Genomic DNA, 13,170 nt, shown 5'->3' with positions numbered 1-13,170 from the left:
CTTTATTCTCACTCAAAAGCTATACATCTTCCTGGCAAGGGATGTGTAGGAGTGCAGATAAGATAACAAAAATGTCAATATTCTGCGTGTCCTTCTATTTCCCCCTCCTGTGATGCCCCAGTCTTTCCCCAGCCTCTCCCATTGCTCCCTGGCCTGGGGGCACCTGTCACCACACCATGACGAAGCCATCTGCTGCCCTCTAATGGCAACAGGGCCCCGCAGGTCACTCAGCAGATAATTTCTAAGCAGGCAGGTTTGGCCCTCTTCCTGAAGAATCCAATTTTTCTCTAATATCTCCCAACTGAGGAACATTTTCCAAAAGCCTCTTTAAATTGAGACATGGAAGTGCAAGCAAACAAGTCAATCAAAGAAGGTGCTGCCCCCAGGAAGGCTTGCAGTGTGAACGACAATCTCACCAACATATTCATTCATTCAACAAATATTGTAAACAGTGTACCAGGCATTGTTCAAGGTGCTAGATACTAAACAAACAAAAATCTCTGCTCTCACAGCACTGGCAGTCTCCTGGGGGTGAGACAAGGACATCTTAACTGTTTGATGGTGGTAAGTGCTGTGGAGAAAAATGTATGTGCCCTGGGAAGAAGAGAGGAAAAAGCTCACCAAGAAAAGAAGGAAATGAACATTTATTGACCACCTTTGAATTAGTGAGTGTTCTTCGTTGAGTCATGTCTCTTGATCTTCACCACTCTCTCATTTAACCAATTTACATGGGAAGAAACTGAAATTCCAAAACCGTAAGAAACTCGGCCAAGGCTGTGGAGTTAATACTTGCATGGCACTGAACTTCTTAACTGGTTATGGCAACGAAGCCCAGGGCAAGTCCATGAAGGACACCGCCCACACCTGCCCTTCCTCAACCCACACACACACCTTCTCCAGGACTTGCAGTGCTGCATGGAGTGTGCCAGATTCACTTCCCCCCTTTAACTAAAATTTCCTGTGTTCTCATTCTCTGAAACTCCTATTTTACCCTATGCTAATTCCATAAATGGATTCTCTTTCTCGAGTGCAGGGTTTGGTGACTGTTAAATCTCCGCTAATCCCATAAATTAATTTTCTCCATTTGTAGCCTAATTAGCTACATCATCATTACCAGGTTAAGATATCTGAGGGGGAGCTTTTTCTGGAAACAGTCCTTAATCCTACTAGTGGAAATATCAGGCCCTCTAGTTAGGCAGTAATGAACATGCTTGCTGAAATGATGTTATTTATGGGGATTAGCACCGCAAAAAAAAAAATATCAGTATCTCATTCTCCAGTCTAGCAATTGGATGCTCAGAAATGCTATAAGAAAAAGAGTTGTCTTTGTGTATATGACACAAATCCATCGATCTCTTGAATGTATCAAACCTGTTCAAACACTAAGGAAGATTATAGAATGGGAGATTTTTAGTGTTATGAGAAAGTGAGTGTTTTGTAGATAACTAGAGTAAGAAATGAGACTGAGGGGGTGGGTATAGTTCAGGGGTAGAGCATGTGCTTAGCATACACGAGGTCTTGGGTTCAATCCCCAGTACCTTTATTAAAAAAAAAAAATGAAGGGGGCAGGTAATAGCTCGTGGGGTGCACAAAAACAGTAAAAAGGAATCTAAGGTGATCTGGGTGAGAACTCACATCACCCACCATAGACAATAACACTATGAAAATATCATTCAATTCTACTGTTAATTCAAGCAATACAAACTGTAACAGGAAGATATTGTCTACCTATCATATTTGCAAAGATTTAAGAGTTAGTCAAAAGTTCTTACCATACACACAGAAAAATTTTGCAGCCATGTGAGGTGATGCATGGTAATCATTTTGTAATATGTACGTGTATGAAATCACTACATTGTGTACCTTAAAAACTTAACACAATGTCAATTATATCTCAATAAAGCTGGGGAAAAAACAGAAAAAGAAACTAATTTGTATTGTATATTATTGATAGAAATAAAAAATATATTTTTCATTCAGTTTTTATACTTTGTTTATATATTCCACTTATCTTCCAGAATATTTTATGGAATGTGTAGCGAGGGGGTAAAAAACACAAAAGATGTTAATGTTTACACAAATCAAATTTAACTTCTTTTTTTTTTTTTAAGACTGCATGTTTGTAGTAAAGCTTTTCAATCTTAAAGAAAAAAAGTTAGGCAATAGCCAGGTCTAGGTTGGCAATGGTGAAACGGGCCTTTGCATATCTTGTTCCTGGAAGTATAAATTGATACAGTCCTTTTTTCAAACATATTTGACAGAATCCACCAAAACTTGAGATCACGTATCTTTTGATATAGTGATTCCTTTCCTAGGAATTTCTCCTCTAGCCATACTCACACAAGAACAGATGGTTTAGTGCAGCACTACTGGTAAAGGCAAAAACTGAAAAACGACCAACTGGATACCAACGGGGGACATCCATGCAAAAGGAAGCTACCTGTTAAAAATAATGAAATATACAACTACAGGTACTGGCATAGAAAGATGATCATGAGATTGGAATGTATTTCTTGCTTAATATAAGACCTTATGCAACTTACTTTACCTCTCTAAACCTCAAGTTCTTCATCTGTGAAGTGAGGATAAAATATTGAAATAATAGGGTGGCTGTGCAGATTAGATCCTATACATCAAGTGTTTTGCATAGTGTTTGGCATTTAGTCAACACTCAATATATATTAGTGAAATCATTGTGATTGTTCAGAGATAAAAATGAAAGCTTCAAAACAGCAGGTAGAATTACTTTCCTTTTGTTAAAAAAAAGTCCAGCTTATACTACAGAGAAAATAAACAGATATATTTCTTCAAGTGTGAGACTTGAAAGATAGAGAATTATCACTTTTTACTTTATACTTGTTGGTATTTACATTTTCAACAATCAGCCCATGTTACCTTCAAAGTGATGATGAAATATATTTTTTTAAAAGGTACATGAGACTTGGACTCTGGACTGTTGCTAAGTTGTTTCTACCAGAATCTCTACTTTCCATCGTTTGGCTGAACGCTTCTGCTTAAAAACACTGTCCTACTCAGGGTGCTTTCACCGTGTGCCTCTGTGGAATGGTCAAAGGTATCACCACAGCGAGCATCAAGCGACTCAGCAGAGAAAACACACCGTCACAAGCCCACACTCTGAATGAATGATGAGCTGTTTTTAGTTTTGACAAGAAGCCACAGAATACTGTTAATAACTGAGGAACAACAAGAATCCTGTAGTTCTGATGTCTCAGTCAGATATGTGAGGGTGTTGGAAGGACCAAGTGATTTAAAAAAAAGAAAAAGAATACATTTTTTAAAGTCTCAGTGAGCTACTTCAAATAAAATAGAAATCAGAATTCTGTGGATATTCAGAATATTTGTTGTTGTTGTTCTTCGAGGGGCAAGGGGTGATTGACTGATTTTAATGAAAGTGCACCCAGGACCTCGTGCATGCTTAAGTATGCGCTCTACCACTGAGCCATACCCTCCCCCTTGATATTTAAAATATTGAAGGTCAGGCATTTGAGCCAAAAATACATTTGCCTACAAAACTTACTTTCTTTCATTGTCTGCCAGGAGGGTTACATAAGCCTTTCTTCAGCACCACCCAAGCCCTCAATAAAAGGAACACACTCAAATAATAACAAGATGAAGGCTCCAAGTGGAAATTCAATTGTATTTATTTTTTCTTATACAGAATCAGAGAAGTAAAAATCAGTACCAAACTCCAGGTAAAATAGTTTGATCTGATTGATTTTTCTGCATACTTTCTGTATGCATAGAAATCTACATTAAAAATAAACACACATATGTCATATTACAAAATGTAGAAATAATTTTTTAAAAAGTTAAAGTACTAACACATAAATGATGTAGTGTGTTAGGGAAACGGTCTCTGTCAATCGCCCATTTTCCCAATTAAATTAATGTACAATTTCCTTTTAACTGCTTTTATTTTTCTTAAAAGTTGCACTTTCAGAAGTTACTTTCCAATTATGTCATGAGAACACAACTTGTCATTAGCGAAACTCACGCTCCAGATTGCCTTCTTCTACAGAGAACTTTTCTCCCTTGATGGGGTCGTTAGCACCCCCAACAAACGAAAGGTTTTACTGTTTTACGTGCTCCTCCTATATTGTATAGTCGACGAAAGAAATGGCATTTCACATCCTAAATGCTATGGTGAAACACTAACAATTACTTAGATTTAACAGAATTGCAAATAGGTTTTGACAGTGTATCTACTTCAAGAAAATATGTTTTATCAGGGGAAAAAAATACCTTGAAAGAAAGATCTATGAAATTATTTTCAATTTCAATTTTTAATATGCCTTTTTCCTGGCAAAATTATTGGATGAAATGTTGAAATTTATGGATTAATTTAAGACTAAAAAGACAAGATATTCTCGCAGTTGTTTTAAAATAAGAAATATAGTATAAATAGCACCTTATCATGAATTCTGCAGGGGTTTTAACCCTTAAAATAATAGGAAATATCCTTTAAAAGTTGTTCTTTATATTTCTAGCTTTAGTGTTCTTTAACAAAGGCGGTATTTTATGGCCTTAAAGACAACAACAAAAATTATATCTGGCTTCATTTATTAGTAAACATGTATTCTGGGTCCATATTTAATTCTGGAAAAATACTTGTTATGTTCATTAATAAATGTTCCAACTAATTTCACTAAAAAAATTTTTCTAGTGTTTTCTAATGCCACAAGCTTACTAGGAAATTTCTTCTAAAAATTGATAATACAAATCATCGATGTTTTAACTACCTAAAAAAAGAAGAGGGGTATCTGTTTCTTTTATGTTTAATAACCTGAAAATGAGTCTACAAAAATATTTTTTAAAAATACAGTAACACTGCTCAGTTTTATTAGGTCCCTTGTTTTTGGTTGTTTTTTGTTTTTGTTTTTTTTTTTTGTTTTTTGTTTTTTGCTTTTTCTTAGAAAGAATGTACAATGCTTTTTGCAATGATTGCTAACACAAGAGAAAAAGAAATCGTGCTCCCTTCAATTTAGTAGCAACAGAAACATCTACCCCCATCCCTCTCAGAGCATTTTGAGTGAGAGAAGGAATCAGAGGAACAGAAACTATGGGTCCTTTGGGGGGAAAAAAATCACTTCATTGTGTTGGAAGCAACGGTAGGTTTATGCCTTTGTCTGTCTATATACTCAGCATCAGCGGGGACAGGGCACTAGCATCCCCGCCCCTCCTTTTCCCACATAAAGTGCACTGAAGCCGTCTTTTCTTATATAGCTGTCTTTTGGTACAAAGGTTGTAGGAGAAAACTGCTGCTTTGTTCTTTCGGGGCACCTCTCATACCTCCTGCTCGTCTTGCTCGTCTTGCACGGGGTCCTATAGCTTGTCTACTTCCATTTCACACCTAGTATCCTTTCCACTATATTCCATAACTTGACTACTTCATCTCTGACCTTGTCACTTGCCTTCTTTCCAACAAGATAAGATGTATTCTGCTCGTCTATAATCTGGTAGATCGAAAGGGATCTTTAATTAAAGACCCCCAGCAAATAAGCCCCTTGGGAATTAAAAGGTTCCTCTCAGAGACCTGCATTATGAATGTCTTTCAAAAGAAAAAAGATATTAAATTCATAGATTATAAATAATGTCAGTTCACAATATTAAACAGTTGAGGACTTCATTGGCAATGCAGGCAGAGTGCATGTCAGGTGGACCTGACGCTCTCTCTCAGTCCTTAGGAGCTAATAAAAAACGTTTTTGGTTACATAAGAGGTACTGAGTACATATTACATGCCTTTTTATACCAACTGTAGCAAACAGGGTTAGGATAATATACTTAGGAATCAACTTTACTGACTTCAGAAACATGTCTCCACCATCCACCCTCAGGGGGCGTTATTTTACACGTCAGTCAGAGATCCGCTTCATCCTTCAGTTTCATAGATAACAGCGTTTTTCAACACTTGAAAATCTTGAAAGAAGCAAAACCAACGAGGCTTCAGAATTTAAAAAGCAACAGCTTCCTTTGTATGCTAGCAGGTTGAAAGCTACGTTGTCCCGATGTTTTCAGGACAGTTTCCAAAGCCCAAAATACAGTTGCCACTGATGCATCAAAAACATCTGGTTGCCCTTTGTCATCAGCTACAAAATGATAGCGCTTTATAAAATAGACGTCAAGTTCTAAGCTGCAACTGAAAAAAAAAAATCCAACTTGTAATTTTAAAAACTTTTGTTTAATAAATGTTCATAATTGGTGCCAAACTGGTCTCTTTCATAAGATCTTAGTGGAGGAACTGTGACTCATGCTGCTGTTCCTCTCCTGCTGGAAGGACTGGCTGTCTAGATGCTGCTGTGCAGTAAAATGATGAAGGATAAACTGCAATAGGGCTGTGTGTGCCTTTGTGAATACAGAGTAATAAGAACCATCAGAACCAGCATGGATTCAAAACTACATTGTATTCCATACAGCAGAATTTTACTATCCATACAATGATTTTTTTTAAAGCTCAAGTTAAATATTTTTTAAAGCATTTGGTACTAATGTTATCAATACAGTTTTTGAAACTGTAAATCAGGTAGAATTTTGTGTACATTTCCTGGACCGAGCCGCCTGTCAGAAGTCACTGCCTGTGGTCAGCTTTTCATGGTTTATAATCAATTGATGTAGGAATTTCAACAAACACCCATAAAGCTTAGTCATGGGGCAGCAGAGAGAAAAGCGGAGAAGCAATTCTGCATAATCAATTCTGCAGCAATGATTCTGCATAACCCATCACAGGAATGCAGGCGTGCAGAAAATGAAAATAGAATGTTTATTTATGTTTAAGTTAAGTTACTGCCAATCAAATCCAGGCAATGATTAAACTGGCCACAAGGAAAGGAGGGAGCATGCGTCATGGAGGCAGAAAGCGGCACACCTGCAGACATGCTCTGCTCCATCGCTTTTTCCAAGAGGCCCAGGAAATGCCAGGTCCTGGCTGCACCCAAGCTACAATGGTTATCGGTTACAGCCAGGTTAGAAAGGGCTCGCTTTTGTTCAGAGCAGACTCTACATCATTGAAGAGGGGGATCAGATCTTCAGATTCCAAAGTTCCGAGGTCAACATTTGTTCCTGGAAGACAGTCAAGAAAATCAGGGAAACGGGTCTGTTGAGGGTTGATGTTCATGGGAGTCTGTCCTGCGTTTTCTCCTGTAACAGAATGAAATGAAACCATTTTAATTCCTTTTTCTAAGCTCTTGAAACTGGGACAAATTCAACTGTCAACGTAATTCTCATCTTCATTTCGGCTGTTGTCTACATTCAGACAGAAGATTTTATTGCTGCAGGTCGAAAATACTTCATCTCTGTGCACAATTTCAGCTACCACATTATTGATACTGAGTTGATGATGCTCACTCGTAAGAGATACAGAGATGCCAGGTGAATCTTGAATGGTTCTGGGTTGACACGGTCTGGGACAGGTGGTCCAGGGAGATAGGAAAGGAGCAAGTGAAGGCACTGTGGATTTGACCTCCAATCGACGCCTTCTCATGAATGGCACAAAGAACTGGTTTGTGAAAGGGTAGAAAGGCTCTGCCTGTAATAACCTTGTTACGGAGCTACAATCCAACAATTTAATTGTAAGCTTGAATTTGCCCCATCATCCCTCTTAATGCTCAAAAACAGTAGGAGTGTGGATAGACAGGAGGAGTTTCTTTTCACCATGTTATTAAAACAACTATCTCGCAGGGGAGGGTATATCTCAGTGGTAGAGTTCTTGCCCAGCATGCACAAGGTCCGAGGTTCAATCCCAGCACCTCCATTAAAAATAAATTAATTAAATTAAATTTTAAAAAAGCTACCTTCATCGACAGCTCTAGGGATCATTTTCAAAGTATTTTAGAAGGTGGGTTCTGCAGACTGCCCCCCTCACTCCATGCACACATACACCCCACGACTATATATCTTTCTTCCTCACAATGCATGAGTCACCACGCATGGGAGCATATTAAGGTTCTGAGAAGTCTTGTAGTAAGGAACTCTGTTTTATTTTGCTTAAGCCAGTATTACCTAAATCCATTTTATCATCAAATCCAATTTTGGCAGAATTTATATCCTAATCGAACTAGAGTCTGCAGGACATAATTGAGACAATGCCGTTCCAGAGTAAAGTGTCTGGGATGTGACATGAAGAATACATATTCTCTATAAATAATGTAAAGGAGAAAACGTATTGACCGTTGTGTCAGGAGACGGAGCTTCTTAACCATGTGACCTCAGACACACCTCACGTGTCTGAAATTGGGGTGATAGTACCTTCTTTACATTCTGGAGTTAAGTGCTATATAGGATCTGCCACACATATGTGGCTCTGGGCTTCATTCATACATACGCACACATACAAATACAAAAACACAACAAATTTTGTTGATTGTGCTGAGAGAAAGAAAAACCTGGGAACAACTGGTTCATTCCAATATCCTAGTCAATTATCTGAAGGGATAAAATATACCTCAAAGTCTGAGGAGCACTGATAACGATGACCAGCTTCCACCATAGAATGAATTTGAAGAAACTTGTTCAATTAGCTTTTGGGTCCTACAAGTACAATAGCCTTCTGGAGAAATGTGCATAGAAATTTCACTATTCTGAGCAAAACCTGAGAAAATTCATTTTAACCATATGCATTTTCCAAGGAGAAAAGCTGCATCTTTCTGAGTGATGAGGGAAACATAATCAAACTTGCATTTGGATGACACCAAAACTCCATGGCTTTTCTCTAACTCATAAAATGTCAATGACTCTTGGAAATGTTTTATAGGATTTTCACTGCAAAAGGCAGTAGTCTGAAAAATTAAATCAAGTTCAACATGACTTTGATGTTGTATCACTGACATTGAAAAACAACATCAATTGAGAAAAGAAAATCCAAAATAACTTTTTTCTACCCACTAGAGTGTAACAGATGAAAAGGAGGCTTAAAAAAATTATCTGCCCTGAAAAATTATCTGATCTAAAGTGCTGGATGTCTTTTCTTCATCTCCAGTTAGAATTATTCATCTCTACTCATCTCTCATTTTAACTTTTCAGTAAGTCAAGAATACACTTATTAACCAAATCAAACCTCTCTGTTGTAAAGAATTCCTCTTATCCTTTCTCCTCAGACATAGAAAGCATAAAGAGACTAAAGGTTCTTCACTAAGGTTAAAGTTTTTTAAATGTCTCTCTTTGGAGCAACTTTCCAACCTCATAGTTATCTTTTCGGTCTTTGCAGTTTTATCCATTTAAAAAATGGGACATAAAATACTTTAATAAAATAAAATTAAATAAAATTTGAGAATTTAAAAAAGTTGGACATATTATACAACATGGGGAATATAGCCCATATTTTACAATAACTATAAATGGAGTATAAACTTTGATAATTGTGAACCACTGTATTGTACATATGTAACATATATAATATTGTACAGCAACTATACTTCGATTAAAAAACTAAAGGAGGCATATTTGCATCAACAATAATAATAATTAATCAATCAACAAAAAGTGGGACAGACCAAAAAACGGGCAATTCTGAAAGGATGTGATCAACAGAGAATATTCTGAAAAGATGGGTGACTTCCAGCCTTTGCTCTTGTTATTCCCTCCACTCTCTCCTCACACCACATCCAGCTGTTGTTTCCAGGTGTGTTCTGCAAAGGGAGTGCTCAGCTGGCTTCTTCCCATTCAGCTTCTGGTTGGTGTGTGGTCAGTGGGTCTACTAGACCTTTTCTAGCCACACCTGAGCTCTGGGCAGCTTTTCCTCATCTTGTTACTAAGTAATTAATTACATTTCTCCCCTGAGAGTGTTTATCCCCACTTCCTATAAGACTTCACAGATGTGACCCTAAACTCAACGGGCCAACGCTCACATAACCTGGAACCCTACCTAACATTTAACAAGTCCAACTTGTACATGACTTCAGCCTTCTTAGGAGGAGAGGAGAACTCTGTGCCAAGCGCTAGCCTCATGAACCCTCACAATTCTATGAAGTGAGCACATTACTCCCACTTTATGGGTGAGAAATCTGGAGGTTACATCACTTCCCCAAACTCACTGCCAAGAAGCAGAGAAACAAAGATTAATCATGTTGCTTGTCTGCAAAAACTATGTTCTTCTTTTGAGGACACAACTTAATTCTACATTTTGGCTTCAAAACAATCCTTATTTATCTATTCAACATCATTTAAAAAAGCCATTAAGTGTGCACCAACAGATGAATGGATAAAGATGTGATACACACACACACACACACACACACACATTCACAATGGAAAGCTTTTTTACTCAGCAATTAAAAAGAATGAAATTTTGCCATTGGCAGCAATGTGGATGGACTTTGGAGGGTATTATGCTAAGAAAAATAAGCCAGATAGAGAAAAACAAATACTGTCTGCTATCACTTACATGTGGAATCTATAAAAACACAACAAACTGGTGAATAAAACAAGAAAGAAGCAGACTCACAGATACTGAGCACAAACTAGTGGCTACCAGTGGGGGAGGGGTGGGGGAGTAATAGGGGTAGGGGGTTTTTTACAAACGGGTTATTATGGAGATTATATAAAATCACATGTGTGAAACTTTTGAAAATTGCAAAGCAATTTAAAGAATCTTTCATTCTATAAAAATATAAAAAACTCTAAAAGTCATAGAAAAGAATCCATCTTTATTTTTTGATGTCAAGCTTAGATTTAGATAAGCTCTTGAGTCTTTTCTTATTTAAGGTTGCTTTTTAGCTTTACTGGCGTCCCAGTGTTTAAAAGGTGAAAAGCAAACAGTTATTAAACATAGGAAGGAGCCACTTCATAAGGCTGTTCCAAAGAGGGCAAAATAAATCTTACACTGAAAACGAAAGAAGGACATGGAGAAATAGAGGGAGGAAGGCAGAGAAGGAGGGAGGCGGGCAGGGAGGAAGAAGGCTGAAGTAATAAACTGAAGAATAACAAAACAAACAGTTCAAACCATTCCTGGGTGACTCCTCACAAGACAGTCTGTGCAGTTCTCTAAACATGGAGATGATGGCCCACACTGAGGGCCTGAACAGCTGCTCCAGCGCCCCGACCGAGCTGGGCTCCTGTCTGACTAGTCATTTAGACTCAGAGCACGAGGAACACCCAGGAGCAGAGTGTCACAAACACGGACACCCTGACCACAGCACTCGGGAAAGCGGTCACTGTCACCACAGGACAGCTTTCTACCAACAGTGATGACGGGGGAGAAACTTGCATGAATAATTCCAAAGAGTGGACACGTCAGCTCTTTAAATTTAATTTTTGCTCTAGAATATCTTCTGGGAGTTTAGGACTTTGATAATTTAGTCTAGGTTTGGCCAATAAGACCACATTTGGAGGCCTCACTCCTGGAGAAAAGGAGGTAACCGGAAGCCAGATGAGGCCTGGCCTGAAGGTATGGCAGCCAGGGACTAGGTCGCATTTCACTGCTGGGGGAGGACATTGTTATCTTGTGAGGACTTGGAGCCGACAATTTTGAATCCTCTGAGTTGCTTAACTTTCCAAATACCCACCACCGACTGCTTCCCAAATGCAGCGAATAACATGAAAAAATTTGCATCCTAGTGGCCCAGCCCTTACAACCAAAAGCTGGAAAAGCATAAATATTCTGTTGTGGAAGAATGGCAAAGCAGACAGTGGTATGTTAATGCAATAGTGAGGAAAGGGCTACAGGAACAAGTTGGGAAAAAAAAAACCAGTAAAGAAAAAAAAGCAGAAGTTAAAATCCTGTGTCCATATATAAAACTGTATTTGTGTAAACTACAGGGAAGGGTTAGGATTTATTAATAGCGTCTAGGTTCAGGTGGCTTTTCAGCTGTCATTTTACGTTGCTGTTGAGGTTAAGTGTTTCTGGTTGGCTTTCAGAACTGAGATGACTAAAGAGACGGTCTGGAAGTGCAGACCCACTGCCAGGACTCGTAGGCTCCGCTCCCACCTGTGTCCATCTCGTCCACGTTGCTGAGGAAGTCCTCTGGAGTCGTCGGCACGCTGTAGCACCCCAACCCCAGGCCGCTGTCGGTGCTCTGCTCCCTCGAATGATACGGCCCCCTGCCGAGCAAAAGATGGAAAGAAATTTCAAAATTGAAATACAGTCACGAAGACCCCAAATGAGTATAGTGCTGTCAACCTGCCTGATCTCCCAGGTAATGAAGGGAGGGTGAACTTTGCGCCTCCTTTACGTCTGGAAGTGTATAACCCTCTGTCAGTGAAATTAATAAATTGTAAGCCAATAAAACTGGCCATCATAGTAAACTGACACTGATTCCCTTTTCATCTCAAAATACTCAAAATAACAATTTGAACACTTGGTTCTACATCTAGAGAATGATACCATTTATGTAAATTAAAAAAAAACAGAAAGTGTTGAATATTGCTTCTGGATACACATGAATAGGCAATAAGAAGTACAAAAATATGCAAGATGGATACACATCAACTTCCAAACTGCCTAGGGGCTATCACTAGGGCAGCAAGAAGGGAAAGAAATGGATTTCAGTGGTGGGGATGAGTTTACATATTAATTATAAGACATTAAAAAAAATAAGATCTATGGAAATATGGCACATCTGGGTGTTGGGTACATGGTGTAAACCTTGAATTAGTCGTTACACTTCTCTGAGCATCTGAAGTATTTTAAATCAATCATCTAAATGCCTTTCTTTTGTCATATCGGTTACTGTTTGTTTTCATCTCTTTATTTTTAATAACTTTCATAATTGTATTTGCTCATTTGCCAGAAGCCACTGCAAGGGCAGAAAAGATGCAAGAAATAGAAAACTGCCCTTTATTTGGGTTTAAAAGACTATAATTACAATTGACTTGTTCTACGCACAAAGATATTTCTGGCTAAATTACCTTTTGCTTCTGCTCATACGTTTCATATTTTAAAACAACACCCTTTTGTTTTAATTAATTTTATCATAAAATAATTTTAGACTCACATAGAAGATGTAAAAAGAGTATAGACTTCGTGTGTATCCTCTACCCAGCTTTCCCGAGGACGTGGTACAGAAACATGGTACAGTGCTCAACACCAGGGATGGACAATGTGTAATACTATTAACTAAACTAAATAAGGTCTAAACTATGACCTTATTCACATTTCACCATAAACACCACCTCTTCATTGTTTCCTATTTACCATAGGACATGTTTTTATACCCCTG

At 38.2% G+C, this 13,170-nt stretch overlaps 1 protein-coding gene across 2 annotated transcripts in view; it reads right to left on the bottom strand.

Annotated features, from left to right (window-relative positions):
- Nucleotides 1-3,644: 3,644 nt before the first annotated feature.
- WWTR1 (WW domain containing transcription regulator 1) overlaps nucleotides 3,645-13,170 on the bottom strand; it is a 124,825-nt gene continuing 115,299 nt past the window's right edge. For both annotated transcript variants that reach the window (XM_074369721.1, XM_010970398.3), the window contains 2 exons: nucleotides 11,940-12,052; nucleotides 3,645-7,156 (listed from right to left, as the gene is read on the bottom strand). In XM_074369721.1, coding sequence (XP_074225822.1) covers nucleotides 6,972-7,156; nucleotides 11,940-12,052 — 298 coding nt within the window. In that variant the 3' untranslated portion in view covers nucleotides 3,645-6,971. The remainder of the gene's footprint in view (nucleotides 7,157-11,939; nucleotides 12,053-13,170) is intronic.

Source organism: Camelus bactrianus, chromosome 1, assembly GCF_048773025.1.
Source record: "Camelus bactrianus isolate YW-2024 breed Bactrian camel chromosome 1, ASM4877302v1, whole genome shotgun sequence".
NCBI classification, from domain to species: Eukaryota; Metazoa; Chordata; class Mammalia; order Artiodactyla; family Camelidae; genus Camelus; species Camelus bactrianus.
The sequence above is the reverse complement of the archived record's forward strand: the minus strand, read 5'-3'. Positions and strand labels throughout refer to the sequence as shown.